Genomic DNA, 18,014 nt, shown 5'->3' with positions numbered 1-18,014 from the left:
GCTAGTTCCGGAAGTAACCGCGGACAGGTGCGAAGTTGTTGACAGGTGAAGTTGGACACTTTTAAAATGTGAAAAATCAGCCCAAGAAAGAGCAAAGAATTGACAAATTATGGAATATGTAACCGAAAGAAATGCGGAATAATTCAAGAACAGTTAAATTTACCAGGACGAAGCATGCAAATTCATGGTCACCCAGTTCCAAAAATTGATACAAACTTTTTGTATCAAAAATGTCCCATTCTTTTCGATTGACGAAACTTTTACCACGATTCCTTAGAAACGACAAGCAAAATCCGAATAGGGCAAGTGAATCAAAAAGTGGACCTGTTTGTAAAGTTATATTTTTGGATGAAACAGATAATTTATTTCCATTTAAGGTTTGTACATGTACAAATGTTTATCATAGACAAGTTTCCAATTTCGATTTTATGAATGAACTGCCCCAGTTGACCGGTATCAGGGTCATTCCCTACCAATACACGTTGGCACCCTACACGTTCGCACAATGGGTTCGTTTGCACCCTATTTTTATTCAAATACTGGTTATTTATTAGAAGATTTTTAGATGTATTTATCATTGTTTATCAAAATATTCAAATTTTCAATAATAAAAATTCAGGAATTTTTAAATGAAATATTTTTTTTGTAATTTGATGATTAATCATTAAGTGTTATTTAGGTATGATTACTGTTAACATTGGTATTTACAAAGCAAAAATTTGGTATTATTGTTCTGTGTTTGAAAATCATTATTGTTGTTATAACTAGCTTTGGTATAAATACAACATGTAGATTTTGAATAAAATCAAAGAAGATTTGGTACAGTATCTTCCGCCTTTCTTTTTAATACATTAGTCTTAGATGAATGAACTTTGCCTTAATCTCCATGGCTATCTTTTATTCATGATTCATTTCGTCATAATAAATACATGTTATGGGACATTGTGACATGAAGACATTTGCTTTGTGACATAAATTTTTCCATTGGGAAGGTCATTAGGACAAGCAAACCAGTACCCAGAATAAACAAAAATTAAGTATATTAACAGAAAAGTCTATGTTACTGTAATACTGTTTAATACAGCTGAGCTTATATTGTTAATAAAACTATAGTTTTGAGATATATGACAGTACTTACATTGTACTTTTACATGTTGTACTCAAAATTATAGTCTAATACATGTAAAAAATGTAATATGATTTAATATACATGCTAGCTGTAATAAAGTATATAAGAAAGAGTGTCCTGGTAATACCAATCAGTTTACAGGTTTACAAAAATATAAGTGTACATGTACACATTGCTCAACCTAGGTTTCATCACATTAGAATAAATGAAATTCATTGTTTTAAAAAAATCTAAGTTAACATGGTTAAGGTTGAGTTAAAAAATTGTAACCATCAAATTTTAAGTTTTTAATTAAGAGCTGGCAATTGTTGTGTAGCTTTTGTTTAACCTGTAAGCCAATTTTCTACATCTACATGTAAATTAACTGCAGATAATTGAACTTAGTTTTTGCCAAAAATACTTTGATAGTTCCAAAGGAGAAATTTTGAAAACAACTTCCTTTAGAAAGTAAGAAATTTGCAAGATTAATCCACCTGGAAATCCTACATGTATAATTCCAAGTGATTAATTTTCTCAATGATCAGGCATCTGGAAATGATTCACCATCAGTTGTTGCCTCTATTGCCCTGACTATGCATCAGATATTTGCCACTGCTTATAAAGCAGACAGCACCAATCTAATTAACTGCACATTTTAATGTTTTCTACCAGTTCAAATTAATTGTTTAGGGTTTCACTTCATTGTACCTACATGTACCCTATTATCTATGCCTACTGTTATGGTTATCCTTATATTCATACATGTACACAAAAAAAAATGAACATCCCTTTGTCTTAATGACAATATAATTGGACAAAAGAACATATTTAAACCTGAAAACACATTCTTTAAGTGCCTGTCCAAAGACAGAAGCATGTAATTCAGTGGTTGTCATTTGTCAGTCTGCACCAAAATCTTTTCCAACTACTAGTCTGAAGAGGCAAAGACCAATATTCCAATATTTTTCTTGTATGTTTAAACAACGGTTGCGAATACTAGTCTGAAAATAAAATTTTACTAGTCTGGGGCATCAGACTAGTGGCTAACAGTTACAGTGCAGACTGATTTGTTGCTATACAACGTCATGTACATTTGTATGTTAAATTTGTTTTTCTTTTATTGTTTTGTACATACATTTTGTAAATCAGGTTGTTGGTTTTCGATTTGAAATGTGAGGGTCTTTTAATTTATAACTTGCTATGCAGTATGGGATTTGTTTATTGATGGAAGCTTTGTGGTGACCTACAGTTGCTGACTTCTATGTTGTGAAAAGATTTTTATTTTTCATATTTATGCTTGTTGTCAATAAAGGTTTGAAGATTTTCTGACATGGTAAAGAGTCAGATGTATATTAACCTGGTTTCAGATTTAAACAACGAAGTATCTGACTGCTGAATGCTGTCCATGTTTTATTTTGATGCTTTTGGGTCTATATTTTATATGATGATCTACAAAGTACAAAGAATATCTTCACAGTCCATTGAATTTTATGCTGAAGGCAAGATGTAGTGATAGTGTATGACATTTGTTATTAATTTAACCATGTTAACCATCTGTTATAAATTTCTTCCTCAATGTTAAAGAACCAATTTTTTTTATAATCACTAAAATAGATAAAAAGAGTACCTTTAAAGTGAGTCTGGCTTTTACTATTAATGACTTACAACATTTTGAAGGAATGTAATTATTATTGCCTGTTTGCAATAAAGTTGCATGGCATGATACTGACCTACATGTACATGTACAGTGCACATGTATTCAAAAATGTAAACTATCCCAGAAGTGAATAACTTATGATGATAATGAGGTAAAAACAAGGATTAATATGATCTTAAGAGGATATAATCAGTACATAGAAATCATGTCTTATCAATTTCACCATAGATTGAAAATTCTTTCTTTGTATGCTATTGATAATTATATAATGTTGAATATTTTTGAAGGCAAATTGCAGACATTAAAATTTAACAATATTACAATGTATGTTTTTGTGTATTCATGTAAATAACAATATATTATATAAGGAAAGAATTTAAAAAGTAGGTGTATATTGATTAAAGAGAATTTATGTCTGTTGTTTGTGTCAATATGACTGACAGAATTAAATTTTGATTAGAGCACCTGTCTATAATACAATTTGTAGGTAGGGATGTATAAACTATTTAAATTCTTGTGTAGTTATGAATAAAAATGTGTGGATATATACAAACAAGTGTGATTGTCTTTTAATGCATAACATTTAATTGAAGTACTTAATATAACAATAAAACTATAATTTATCAAAATCTAGTTTCACCTAACAACGTTTTTATGTCTGAAAATTTATATGCCCATTTTTTTTTGTTTTGATGTTAAAATATTGTATCAAAGAAATGGATTGAAAAGTTCCAAATAATTCTGAAGAGATAAAGAACTTAAATAAACATCCTAATGCAGGAAATACATAATATAATAAGTAAAGAAATGGAAATTACACAGAACATATACATATTTAGCATTTGGTGATCAAGAGAGTGTCCTAAGGTTAAAATTGTCAAAAAGTAGGCTAGACCCATCTTTATTTCCAATTGAACTCCCTTTTCTTAATTCAATGAGTAACTTGGTCAATAATTGAAACTCTCATCGAATCTTTATTATTTCACCTAATCGCCCTGAACCTCCTATTTTATTTTTTAACAAATAGTTTTTGTGGTTTTACCAAACAAATTGTATCTTAGTACACAGAAGTGGCAAACCCTTTATTTTATTTTTTGATCTGTATTAAAAGATTTTTATGGTTTCCCTTGATTAGTATCTGTTACTCTTCCTAAAAAGAATGCTTTGTGATATTTGGTCTTAAACTTTTTAATATTGAATTAAACCATGCAAGCCATCTTCACATCTGCCAGGAATTTTCGTCAATGTCCAAAGATGGGTAGCAGTATACACAACACATGCAACTTATATTTTTGTTGTGTTTTGTGTAATCTGTATATAAATTTAAGTACTGCCTTTTCTGGTTTGATATTTTATTCTATTTTATGTTCCAGAGGATAAAGAGGATGTTTTGAGTACTCGTAATAGTTTAAAACCACTACAGTTTTTGTCGTCTGTCCAGAATTAGGAATCTTAATATCTCTTCATGATTTTCAGCAATTGAGAATTTGATGTTTTGTTTCAAATATTAGTAATTAAGAGTTTGTCATATCTGTGTTTGAAGTGTCCATTGTTGAAGGTCATTCTAAGGGTTGTGAACTCTAGGTGTCTGTTACAGTTAGTTTTGTATTGTTGGATTACTGTTCCATTGGCATTTATCCATGTTTCTCTCTCTCTCTCTCTCTCATATTTACCTTTGTACTTTTATATATCACAGTATTGCATGATTTATTAGAACTTAAATGTTGAATTTTATTTATATTTTTCTTACTTTGATTTAATAAAAATTTAAGGCATCATGCCGCATGCCAGTGTAAACACACTATATTTACATTTGTGTATAAATACTTTAATTTGAAAATTTTTTGAACAAAATAAAAATGTAATAATTTTTTATTTTGTTTTTGGGGAATTTTTGAGTATTTAACTTCAAAAGTTAAATCTTATTGTATTTTTAAAAGAGCAAGATTTACATGCAAAGATCATTGATAAAGATTTGAATATACCCCATAGTGTGAAAGATTTTTAAATTTGTGTAATTGTATTTGACATTATGTAATTTTAACACCATATTTGTTAAATCTGGCATATTTCTCCTCTTATTACATGTAAATTTAACTACCTATTCATATGTAGATTATGTATATTTTTATTTTGATCAGATAGTAAAAGATTTATATTCAATCCTCTAATTTGTTCAATTTATGTCAAGTTTTTAGATGTTATCTGTATTTCAAAACACATTGACAAGTTTGAAAAGATCAACAAAAATCTTTGAAAATTGATTGAAATTTGAGAATATCAGTACTATTTTATTCTATATAGGTTTTGGCTTAGATGCAGGTTTTTCTTCTCTAAATTTCTTAAAATCATTGACATTGTGAATTTGTCACCTTTCATGTCATTTTTATATGTTACAAATTTGCACATAATGCATAATTGATTGCTTTCAATGTATGTTACATAATCCTTATTATATGTATTGCATCAATCTATAATAACTGATTCAGGATGTGCACCCGAGTGTGGAAAATGAATTAAAATTGTAAGAATGATTTTTTAAAAATTTTAAACATTAATCCCCACTTGAAAACCATATATATTCTTGTATGGGACAATTAAACAAATCAAATGAAATATAGGGGAAGTCCATGGGGGTCACCCCACCCCCCTTCTTTTTGAAAACTTGTAAACTGTCAGGATTCCCACCCCGAAACCATATATACTCTTGTATGGGACAAAAAAACCAAATCAAATGAAATAAAGGGAGAGTCCCCTTGAGAACTTGCAAAGGTCAAGATCCCCACCCCTAAACCATATATATTTACATGTTTAATTTCCCTCTTGCCTAAGATGGAGGTTTGGCTCTTATCAGTTATAGTACTCCCCACGAAAAGACAAAACTAGTACCATAGATATAATAGCCATGGCTATTATATCTATGCTAGTACAATGGTGATTTTTAACAGCCCCCCTGTCATATGACAGTATCTCTCCATGAACAAAATTTATCCTTTATTCTGACAGCCATGGGGCTGTCCCCAGATCCTTGTCAGTTGTAAAATATTATCGAGAAAACAAAATAATCCCTGTAACCTTAAATTGAGGATTGGCCATCATCTGTTAAAGTCAGTATCTCCTTCTAAACATAAAATCATCACCCTTTCATCAATAATACAAGATACATGACTGTATTCCAGTGGAATGTTATGATTTCACCTGTTTTCATAACTCATCCAGTCATATAAAAGCAATGATCCTCCGACTAAACACAAAATAAACCACAAAAAAGATATTGCTTCACAACTTAATTTTGTTTTTATATCATGTGTACAAGTATTTAAATTGTCACTTTAAGATGAAGAAGAGCAATAAAACTGCTGTTCTTTTGTTTTTGTTTTGTTGATAGTGTGTAGGGATTTTGTGTCATGATTTAATACACTCATATTCAATTCTCTACATCACAAATCTCAATGTATTAAATATGAATAGACTCAGTTGTCTAGAATAATTTGTATCAGTTTATTTCACCTCATTTGTCAATAGAAACAAAGCTTATTTTTACATTCTTTAATCTGGCTAAAACCTGTAGAATAAGTATGTATCAAGACCTCATACAATGATAGCTTGAGTCAATCCATGAGACTGGATATATTACAGATCAAACACATGAAAACAACTATTATGCCAATCTATCATGTTTATGTAAAGCCATATTTTATTGACAAACTGCTGTAACATGATCCTTAAGCTTCTTGATCTACTCATTTATACAATAAACCTGACTATTTGTGTGCTAATTTAATATTTTAAATGTGTGTTTAGAGCAACAAGGAGAGATTTAAAACATTTTGGATTTTATACTGTTATTAGATATTAAGCCCACTCCTGTTCAACAGATATGAATTTGTAATGGGATTTAGTCTTTATTTGGTTATTTATTCTATGACCCTGTTCTTTAATGATGAATGAACATGGTTTATTTATTAGTTGAAATTGACTTTGTACTAGCTTTCAGTAACTGAAAGTTCTCTCAGACCTGTACATTATATGTACATTTTTGTACTTTGAGATCAGACCTGATAGTTCTAACAGACCTGTACATTATATGTACTTTGTGTTTTTGTTGTTTTTTGTTGACTGCTTCATTCTAATCTGATGAGTCAAGCCCTTTTAAGCCAATTTTGAATGTTAATTCTTATGTTAAACTCTGCCACATACTTTATGTTAAGTTGGGAGTCTGTTTTTCCATGCCACATACTTTATGTTAAGTTGGGAGTCTGTTTTTCCATGCCACATACTTTATGTGGTCTGTTTTTCCATGCCACATACTTTATGTTAAGTTGGGGGTCTGTTTTCCATTCCACATACTTTATGTTAAGTTGGGAATCTGTTTTTCCATGCCACATACTTTATGTTAAGTTGGGAGTCTGTTTTTCCATGCCACATACTTTATGTTAAGTTGGGAGTCTGTTTTTCCATTCCACATACTTTATGTTAAGTTGGGGGTCTGTTTTTCCATTCCACATACTTAATGTTAAGTTGGGAGTCTGTTTTTCCATGCCACATACTTTATGTTAAGTTGAGGGTTTGTTTTTTCCATTCCACATACTTTATGTTAAGTTGGGAGTCTGTTTTTCCATGCCACATGCTTTATGTTAAGTTGGGGGTCTGTTTTTCCATTCCACATACTTTATGTTAAGTTGGGGGTCTGTTTTTCCATTCCACATACTTTATGTTAAGTTGGGAGTCTGTTTTTCCATGCCACATACTTTATGTGGTCTGTTTTTCCATGCCACATACTTTATGTTAAGTTGGGGGTCTGTTTTTCCATTCCACATACTTTATGTTAAGTTGGGAGTCTGTTTTTCCATGCCACATACTTTATGTGGTCTGTTTTTCCATGCCACATACTTTATGTTAAGTTAGGGGTCTGTTTTCCATTCCACATACTTCATGTTAAGTTGGGAGTCTGCTTTTCCATTCCACATACTTTATGTTAAGTTGGGAGTTTGTTTTTCCATGGTTGTCATTTGTTAATTTCTTCCATATTTATATTTGAATTGTTTCACATTTGTCATGCTGGACCCTTTTAACATGTGTTGGTCTTGACACCTTATTCATAGACATAAGAACCTTGTTCCCTGCTTGGACTGTATTATGGGATGGGGAAAAAGAATATAGAAGTATTCGGCAATCATTTCGAGGTTGAAAATTTTGGTTATGGTATACATATCATTAAAAAAGAGTAAACATAAATGAGACAGCAACCCAACAATACCAAACACCACAAACAACATTACACTTGCGTGATCCTATGGTCTAAAGCTTGTAACTTTTGTCTTAGATCAGGAACAGTCAGTAAGAAATATATCTGATACTGTATGAACTATGTTTTATCTGTTCATTTGCCGATCTAATTTGAAGGGATACATATGGGGGGTTATCCTTTCAATTTCTGCAGTTTTTTCAATGAAAAAACTTTTTTCTTTTAGATAATTGTTTTTTTAACAATAATTTGTTTTTGTTAGATAAGTTTAATGTTTAGCTATCACTTTACATTTAATAAATAAGTGTATGTATTCAATTTCTATCAACTCTTGTCAATCTAATTACAGGAATTTGTAAAGCACCTTAAATGTCATTTGTGTCATCAAATAGAGTGTCATTCTTTAATAGAGCAAGAATTAAATGATGGTATTACTGAAAGAACGAGTCCGTTATTTTGTATTCGTAGTTAATAACTGAATATAAGGTTACACATATCAGTGTATTGAGATTTATTTCATTCATGGTCGATAAAGAAACGAGAAGATTGTAAAAGTATTTGTGTAATGGTGTAGTGAATTTAAATAGAAAACCTGTACATATTTGAATTGCTCTGATTGATTTATAGAAAAGGAGTAAAAGATATTATAATAAAAAATTAAATTAAATACCGTTGAAGGTGAATGAGATTTTTATCATTGTGAGAATCATGACATTAGGTCTTGACATATTTGTAGTTTTCTAATTTTATATTTTTGGTGATGATTGTCAGTGCAATGTTAAGGCCCAAGTGACAAAGTTGTTCATACATCTCTTCATGCAAGTAACAAAGTTGTTCATACATTTCTTCATGCAAGAGACCAAGTTGTTCATACATTTCTTCATGCAAGAGACAAAGTTGTTCATACATTTCTTCCTGCAAGAGACAAAGTTGTTCATACATTTCTTCCTGCAAGTAACAAAGTTGTTCATATATTTCTTCCTGCAAGTGACAAAGTTGTTCATACATTTATACATGCAAGTGACGAAGTTGTTCATACATTTCTTCCTGCAAGTGACAAAGTTGTTCATACAGTTCTTCATCCAAGTGACAAAGTTGTTCATACATTTCTTCATGCAAGTGACAAAGTTGTTCATACAGTTCTTCCTGCAAGTGACAAAGTTGTTCATACAGTTCTTCATCCAAGTGACAAAGTTGTTCATACATTTCTTCATGCAAGAGACAAAGTTGTGTATACATTTCTTCATGCAAGAGACCAAGTTGTTCATACATTTCTTCATGCAAGAGACAAAGTTGTTCATACATTTCTTCATGCAAGAGACAAAGTTGTTCATACATTTCTTCCTGCAAGATACAAAGTTGTTCATACATTTCTTCCTGCAAGTAACAAAGTTGTTCATACATTTCTTCCTGCAAGTGACAAAGTTGTTCATACAGTTCTTCATGCAAGTGACAAAGTTGTTCATACATTTCTTCATGCAAGTGACAAAGTTGTGTATACATTTCTTCATGCAAAAGACCAAGTTGTTCATACATTTCTTCATGCAAGAGACAAAGTTGTTCATACATTTCTTCATGCAAGTGACAAAGTTGTTCATACATCTCTTCATGCAAGTAACAAAGTTGTTCATACATTTCTTCCTGTAAGAGACAAAGTTGTTCATACATTTCTTCATGCAGGAGACAAAGTTGTTCATACATTTCTTCCTGCAAGTAACAAAGTTGTTCATACATTTCTTCCTGCAATTGACAAAGTTGTTCATACATCTCTTCCTTCAATTAGATTTAGATTAATGAAAGTTGTATGGATTACTATAACAATGTTCTATAGTAAACATGAGCCCAGTCAAACAGGTTCATATAAAACCATTAGGTTGATACTGTAAAACTCATACATGTACATCTAAAAAGAGGGAAAGTAAATCAATACAAATTTTTATAAACATTTTGGACGTTCTTTTTAGAGATTCTAAAAAAAAAAAAAAAGAAAAAATGGTATTGATTAAAGGAAAGGAGAAAAAAGCTTAAGCTTATACAAATAGATGGAAAATTCACATTTTTACTCTCAAAATTTTCATAATTTTTTAATATGAATATGAAAATATAATTTTAGACTTTGTTGTCTTGGTAACATATTAAAGAAGTCAGATAGAAACCTCTGACTGTGATAAAAGTGTTTTGTCATATGTATATATTGGTTAAGATAATAACCATTGTAACATGTTATTTTTTTTTACAATTTCAGAGTAGTCACAAAGGACTTTCTCTCCTTGATAAAGTATTTTCCTATCTGAATCTAGAAGAAAAAGATTATTTTGGACTGCGCTATCTTGATACCTCAGACCAAACTGTAAGTACAGTAAAAATTACTACAACCATTCAAAAGCAATGAAAATGTGTACAGTAAAAAAATCCCTCGACCGTTCAAAATCTAAGAAAGTGTATACAGTAAAAAAATCCTACAACCATTCAAAAGCAATGAAAGTGTCTACAGTAAAAATATCATACAATCATTCAAAAGCAATAAAACTATAACAAAAAAAGTACTACAACCATTCAAAAGCAATGCAAGTGTCTACAGCAAAAAAAAATACTACAACCATTCAAAAGCAATGCAAGTGTCTACAGCAAAAAAAATACTACAACCATTCAAAAGCAATGCAAGTGTCTACAGCAAAAAAAAATGCTACAACCATTCAAAAGCAATGCAAGTGTCTACAGCAAAAAAAAATACTACAACCATTTAAAAGCAATGCAAGTGTCTACAGCAAAAAAAACAAAAAAACTACAACCATTCAAAAGCAATACAAGTGTCTACAGCAAAAAAAAATACTACAACCATTCAAAAGCAATGCAAGTGTCTGTAGCAAAAAAAAATACTACAACCATTCAAAAGCTATAAAAGTGCCTCCAGTAAAGAAAGGCTACAACCATTCATAAGCTAAGAAAGGGTCTGCTGTAATAAAAAAGGGACACTTAACTGATTATAGTAAATAGAAAATAAAAAGTTATGTGGGAACAGTCAACATATAACAAATAAAGAAAATAGTTCTATGGGGAAAAAAGTAAAAAAAAAGAGTCAGTGGGAGTTATCAAAGTACAAATATGAATGAAAGAGTTTTTTGTGAAACAACCAGATTCATTAAAAGATATTGTTGAACTGAATTGTCTCAGAAAAAAAGCTATTTATAACAGACAGATTATTGAGGATGATTTTGTGCAGGTGTCTGGTGAAAAAAAAACCATCTTGACTTTTTACAGGTAACAACTTTTTTGTTGATATAATTAAATTCCCAAGTTTTTAAAGATCCACACATGTATTCAGAGTGTAATATTTTGTATGAAACAAACTTTTTATCTGTGGATGGATCTTTTGTCTACTTTTAATTGTGCTATTTGGACAAAGTTTGCTCTGGATATATGTAGCCCATGTGTTATAATGCGGCGTTGAACTGCTACCAATCAATCATATATTTAGATTACAAGAAAAAGCATTTTACAATAAATAAGAAGTAAATTTTTGTGGTAATAACACAGACTCAGCAGTTTTGTTGGAGCACAGAGCCCAAATATCTGAATCCATGATCTTCTGGATCTAGGAGCTCTATCAGTGTAACCTGTACCTGTAGTCCTATCAGAGGGCCTGAAGCCTGAAAATATTGTTCAAAGGGGCCTAGAGCCATTAATGTTGATCTGGAAGCCCAACAATAAAATAAAGATGGAGTCTGTTTTATCCCCCACAATTTATCAACAGTGTGAATATTTTGCTGGTGTACATGTAGTTAGTATGTGATGTGATTTATAATATGAAGAGTCAGATAATTTGTATTTTACAGCATTGGTTAGATCCATTCAAATCATTATCATCACAGTTAAAATGTAAGTATATCTTTGTTATCCAACTCTTATTTCAACATTTATCTTTGTCATCACTTCAGTAGAAAAGTTAGATTTTAAGGGGACATTATCAGTGTTGTTTTCTTTTCCTAAATGGATAATTTTCAACAATTATAACAAGAAAATAAACTGTTTCAAGTAAAACATCCATCAAAATTTAACAACTTAAGTCATTTCAGAAAAAATACACACATACCAAATATATATATTAAATGCACATTGAATAAATGTCATTGATAAATCTGTCACATAATGAAATTCAAGACTTTAAGCAACCAACAATCAATCAATATTCTAGGTTAACTAATTTGTGCAGGTGCAATCCATATGTATTTGGTTTTTATACGCCCGTTTACGGGACGTATTATGGTATACCGTTGACCGTCTGTCTGTCCGTCCGTCTGTCCGTCCGTCCGTCGTCAACATGTCAGACATTAATTCAAAAACGCTTTAACCAATATGCATGAAACTTTGGTGAATTATTTATATCTATTGACGTGAGCTCCCTTTTGTTTTTTATAAATTTCAGATTTACCATTTCCCAGTTTTGGGGTTTTATTCATTAAAAAAGGGGGGATTTTAGAGTTTTCGGACAATAACTCAAAAATAATTTCACCAATTTGCATGAAACTTTTGTGATTTGTTCATATCTATTGACGTGAGCTCCCTTTCGTTTTTTATAAATTTCGGATTTACCGTTTACGAGTTTTTGGGTTTTATTCATTAAAAAAGGGGGATTTTCCAGTTTTCAGACAATAACTCAAAAAAAATTTCACCAATTTACATGAAACTTTTGTGAATTGTTCATATCTATTGACATGAGCTCCCTTTCATTTTTTTAAAAACTTCGGATTTAACGTTTCTGAGTTTTGGGGTTTTATTCATTAAAAAAGGGGGGATTTTCCAGTTTTCAGACAATAACTCAAAAACAATTTCACCAATTTGCAAGAAACTTTGGTGAATTGTTCATTTCTATCAACATGAGCTCCCTTTTGATTTTTATAAATTTCAGACTATACGTTTCTGATTTATGGGGTTTTATTCATTACAAAAAGGGGGATTTTTCAGCATTTTTTATGAAACTTTGGTAAATTGTTTATATCTATTTTTGTAAGCTCCTTTTTGATTTTTATAAATTTTCGATTTTATGTTTCCGAGTTATATGATTTTATTTGTTTATAGTCTGACAACAGATTTACTAAGTGTTGCGCAACAGCACAGTGTATTGCACAACAGCAAGAAATCTTCATATAACCAATTTCAAGTTCTTTAACTACATTTATTCAGAAACCTGTAATATATCAAATATTTAGTTACAATCCAAATTCAGACCTGTATCAAGCTTGAATATTGTGTCCATTTTTGCGCCAACTTTCAGGGTTGGACCTCTGCGGGCGTATCCAGCTGTGCTCAGCGAAGGAGTTTATTTTTGGATGTGTGAAATTATCATACACATTACATTTTTATTTTTTACGTCTGTTGGTCTGTCCCATTTCAGGTTAAAGTTTTGATTCAGGCTAGTTCATCATGAATTTGTGGTCAACATGAAACTTAGAACATATATTCTTTTTATGTCCTGTTTAATACAACACACTCATTACAATAAAAAGAGAGACATAAGACACCAAGTGGACATTCAAAACTCATAAGTCCAAGAGAAATTGACCATGTCAAGACAAAAAAAAAACCCATGAAGATGGTGATAAAACAAACAAGTACAAAAAACACTATATAGAAAGCTAGTTACTGAGCAAAACAAACCACACCAAAAACTGGGGGTGATCTGAGGTTCTCCTGAAGAGTAAGGGGATATTGCTCTACCAGTGGCACTGTCATGTTGCAATTGTTAGTATAAATAATGGCTCTAGTTCAGTATTTTTGTATTTGTTTATTTTGACAGTGTGCAATACTCCATACACATTATATTTTGGTGTCAAGTTTTACCCAGCAGATCCATGTAAAGTCAGAGAAGAAATTACAAGGTATTACAATTAGACTACCTAAATACATTTACAGTGTAGAGTTTAGAAAATTTGACTAAATACAGACAAAGCACTAGTTTCATGAGAATTAAATATCATCCTATGTGTGTAGACTCATTTTTTTAGATGAAGTATATATCTATATGATGGCCAATATATTAGGTAGAAGAAAATCTTCTATCACTATCTAAGATAACCCTGGTAATATAAAAGAAAGAATACCAAGTGGTAATAAATCATACATTGAAGAAGGGCAAACAACACCATGGACAACAGCCCTTAAAAAAATAGTTTAGAAATAAAAGACTGTGCAACAAAAAACTCAACAAAACTCAAAGGTGAACAGAATCTGCTCCCCATATATTATATATATATGGTTTTATTTACATTAGATTGATTTTTGATTTATATACAAAGTATTCTGCAATTTTTATATTTTATTGTCTAAAAAGTAGCCTAAAAAGTGCATATAATTTGAAAGTCAATTTCCAAAAGGTTTTCATGCTATTATTTATGACATAATATTTTTTTGTAGATACCAGTTTTTCCTCCAAGTAAAAAGAGATATCCTTCAGGGGAGGCTACCTCTGACTTTTGATGAAGCCACAGAATTGTTTGCCTATGCAGTTCAATGTAAGAGAGTTTTATTATACTATAATAAGAATAGAAATGACTAGGTCTAATACCTTATGTAAAACCTAACAATACATATAAAATATGAATAGGAAAGTAACAGCCTTTTATAGCTTACTATTCAGTATTGGTTTTGCTCATTGTTGAAGGCCGTACAGTGACAAATATTTGTTTACATCTACCTTGTTTTGTCTCTGCTGGATATTCCTCTCATTGACAATCATACTTCTTCATCTTATTTTAAAAGGGAGTTGAAAAAAGTACTGAAAAAAGACAGGCACTCATACCATATCTTCTGTTTTATATAGAAAAAAATATACCAATAAAGCCCTCCGATACTCAAAATTAAGGAATTGACTAGCTGTTGCAGGTAAATTAATAAATAGCTTGAATACATTCTTTTTGAAATTTGATTGTTTAAAATTAAATGTATTGTTTTGATGTGATTTATGCTGAATTCACATTAAAGAACACATTAAGTTTACTTGTTGTATAGATGAACTTATGACCCTTCACTTTTGTGAATGGCTATTACAATAATGCTCTGCCTATTTTGATAGTGAACAATTTAAAATCTAATCGGATTATTCCTGTTGCCAAAACTTATGGAAATTGATATCCATGAAAATGAATTGCTTTGTCAACACCAGTATTAATTTTTTTTTTCTGTGCCTTGCAGGGCCTTGATGACATGTCAGTTTTCAAGTCACTTTAACTTTTGCCGAGTATAATTGTATCCCATAATATTCATAGTTATACTCATTTCTATATATATTTTGCTGTGGTTTGTGTCTTTTAGACCTGTTGTTTTCCATTTTTATCATAGATTGCTTTGAATCTCATTAGTTCATTATAAAGATAGATGAAATAATTTCTATTTTTAGCCAAGCTAGGTGACTATGACTCTCAGAGGTATTCCCCAGGATATATATCAGAGTGTAGAGTAATGATAGATAAAACTAATTTCTTTTTTTTAGCTGAGCTTGGTGACTATGACCCTCAGAGGTATTCCCCGGGATACATATCTGAGTTTAGATTTGTGCCAAATCAGACAGAAGAGCTTGAAGAAAGAATATCAGCTTGTCATCGGAGACTAGTGTAAGATTTTATATTTGTATGTTATAGTTCTCTTTAAAATTATGAATATCTAAAGTAGAGTAAAGGAATAATAAAATGTTTTGTTGGTGCAATAAAATTGATTGATTGATTGTTGGTTGCTTAACGTCCAGTGGAAAATATTTCATGCATATTCAGGACGATGGTGCAATAAAAGTCAACACTTATTTTCTTATACCTGAAAAATGTATCAATTTTCTGTACATCACATCTTGAAAATAAATAGCTGCTTGTTGATTTAATGTTTTTATGCTCCACCTAGGGGCATTATGTTTTTCGGTCTGTGCGTCCATCTGTTCGTCTGTCCCGCTTCAGGTTAAAGTTTTTGGTCAAGGTAGTTTTTGATGAAGTTGAAGTCCAATCAACTTGAAACTTAGTACACATGTTCCCTATGATATGATCTTTCTAATTTTAATGCCAAATTAGAGTTTTGACCCCAATTTCATGGTCCATTGAACATAGAAAATGATAGTGTGAGTGGGGCATCCGTGTACTATGGACACATTCTGTTTTTTTCTCTTTTGTATGAATTTTTTTTAACAGTAATGTATGACATGTATTTTATATTTCAGGGGCCTAGTTCCGACATCAGCTGAGTATAAATTTTTAGACAAAGTGAAATGGTATGATATGTATGGTGTTGACCTTCATCCAGTTTTGGTAAGGTTTTATGTGGGTTAACTAAATCAAGGGAGACAATTTGACTTGGACAGATCCATATTTTTTGGTTGTGACAAATCTCTGAACATTATCAGTCTTAATTCTTTTTATCGCATTTATGAAAGCTTATGATTAAATTGATAATGTTGAATAAATTAAAAGACATAAGTCATGCCAGTGATCAAATTCAGAAATAGAGGTCAACCTACCAAATTTTGTATTAATGATACGTACCATATTTGTGTGTGAACAGGTTGATTTAGATTCACTATGTGGACAAGTGATACAGGTTGATGTAGGTTTATAACATGGACAGTTTGATTTATCTAGCAGACAATATAATAAGTTAAAATGAATTTTATTTAGTTGCCCGGAAACAATATATGTTATTTTGGTCTTCACAATGAAATGGCTAGACCTAAATTATATGATGAGTGCTTTTACATACACATTATTGGGAAACCTGGTTTGACAAATATTATTTCCTTCATTAGTCACTTGTGCCAGTTGTTATGTTGATAAATTTTTATATAAGGCATCAAATAAAAAAAAAAGTATCAGTTTTATTTAGTATAGGGGATAAAACAATAGGATATATAAGTTACCAGAACCACATATATATATACAATGCTGGCCTTATTCTATAAAAACACAATGTTAGGGATCATTCCATTATAATCTTCTTCAACAGAATCTCCCATACACTTTACAGGTAAACTATGCACTTTTGAATTATCAACATACATTTGTATCTTAACAAACATTTATATGTGCTATGTATACACAAGGACTTCTATGTCATTTCTGTGTGTCTTGTTGATGTCTGATTTATATATATATGTGTGTGTATATTGTTTTGTTTCTGTCTTTTCTCATTGTTTCTCTTATTTTTAGCATTTTCTTTAAACTATTTATTACTGAAAGGAAAACTTAATTTTAATGCATACAGGTAATATGCTGAAATTATTGAAACAATAACAAATATGCTGATTAATATACAATGCACACGAAAAATAACAAATAAAAACATCCAGTGCTTTAGCTATTTGCTGAATATGTTAAGTATTCAAGATTACTGATGCTTAAATTTAAGCAGTTAAAATCTTCAAATAATTGCTTTAATGGCATACTAAGATATTTCAGGAAAAGAATATAAAAAGATTGTATAAAGTTTATGAGGAAGATCACAATATATGAATTGATGTGATATGGGACAAATAATTGAATTGTTAAAGACAATTGCAAATATCTGGCCTCCTTTATAATTATCCTAATTTAGAAATCCTTTGGTTATTTTTTGGAAGCTTTATAGTATTGGGTGCATGTGGATTGATTCTGGGTTCCTGTGAACTGATTTCTGGAATGGGTTGACAGCATAATTTTGCACAAATAAAGAGTCTAAGGCAAATATTAGTACGTTGATGTTGCACACTTCTAATGATGCAGTCTCAATTTAAAAGTTTACGTCATAACATGGAGTTTATATAGAAAGTCAAGTTTTATAACGTTTTTCTGTTAATAATTTTTTGTATAATGCTCGCCAAGATTGCCTTTTGTTGCTAAGTCTTAAGGGATTAAAATCAGGATAAGACAAAATAATGTCAGGCTGGCTCAAATATTTTTTGGAAGCCCTGATGGGTTGATGTATTTCCCTGACTTAACATGGTTTATTAAAGCTAACTAAGTATGTGACACATCCATGTTACTGGTGGT

The 18,014-nt window shown here is 30.8% G+C and overlaps 1 protein-coding gene across 48 annotated transcripts in view; it reads left to right on the top strand.

Annotated features, from left to right (window-relative positions):
- LOC127733809 (band 4.1-like protein 4A) overlaps positions 1 to 18,014 on the top strand; it is a 95,449-nt gene continuing 77,435 nt past the window's right edge. For 46 of the 48 annotated variants that reach the window (XR_007997169.1, XR_007997170.1, XR_007997168.1 and 43 more), the window contains exons 1-8: positions 1 to 377; positions 10,259 to 10,363; positions 11,850 to 11,892; positions 13,811 to 13,892; positions 14,428 to 14,525; positions 15,503 to 15,623; positions 16,214 to 16,301; positions 16,993 to 17,013. Coding sequence is in view for 43 of the 48 variants with exons in the window: in XM_052243177.1 (XP_052099137.1) it covers positions 231 to 377; positions 10,259 to 10,363; positions 11,850 to 11,892; positions 13,811 to 13,892; positions 14,428 to 14,525; positions 15,503 to 15,623; positions 16,214 to 16,301; positions 16,993 to 17,013 (705 nt within the window). In the remaining 5 variants the exon portion in view is untranslated. The remainder of the gene's footprint in view (positions 378 to 10,258; positions 10,364 to 11,849; positions 11,893 to 13,810; positions 13,893 to 14,427; positions 14,526 to 15,502; positions 15,624 to 16,213; positions 16,302 to 16,992; positions 17,014 to 18,014) is intronic. The other 2 variants (XM_052243176.1, XM_052243200.1) reach the window with 1 other exon arrangement.

Source organism: Mytilus californianus, unplaced genomic scaffold (assembly GCF_021869535.1).
Source record: "Mytilus californianus isolate M0D057914Y unplaced genomic scaffold, xbMytCali1.0.p SCAF_3, whole genome shotgun sequence".
Lineage (NCBI taxonomy): Eukaryota > Metazoa > Mollusca > Bivalvia > Mytilida > Mytilidae > Mytilus > Mytilus californianus.
This window is presented reverse-complemented; position numbering and strand designations above follow the sequence as displayed.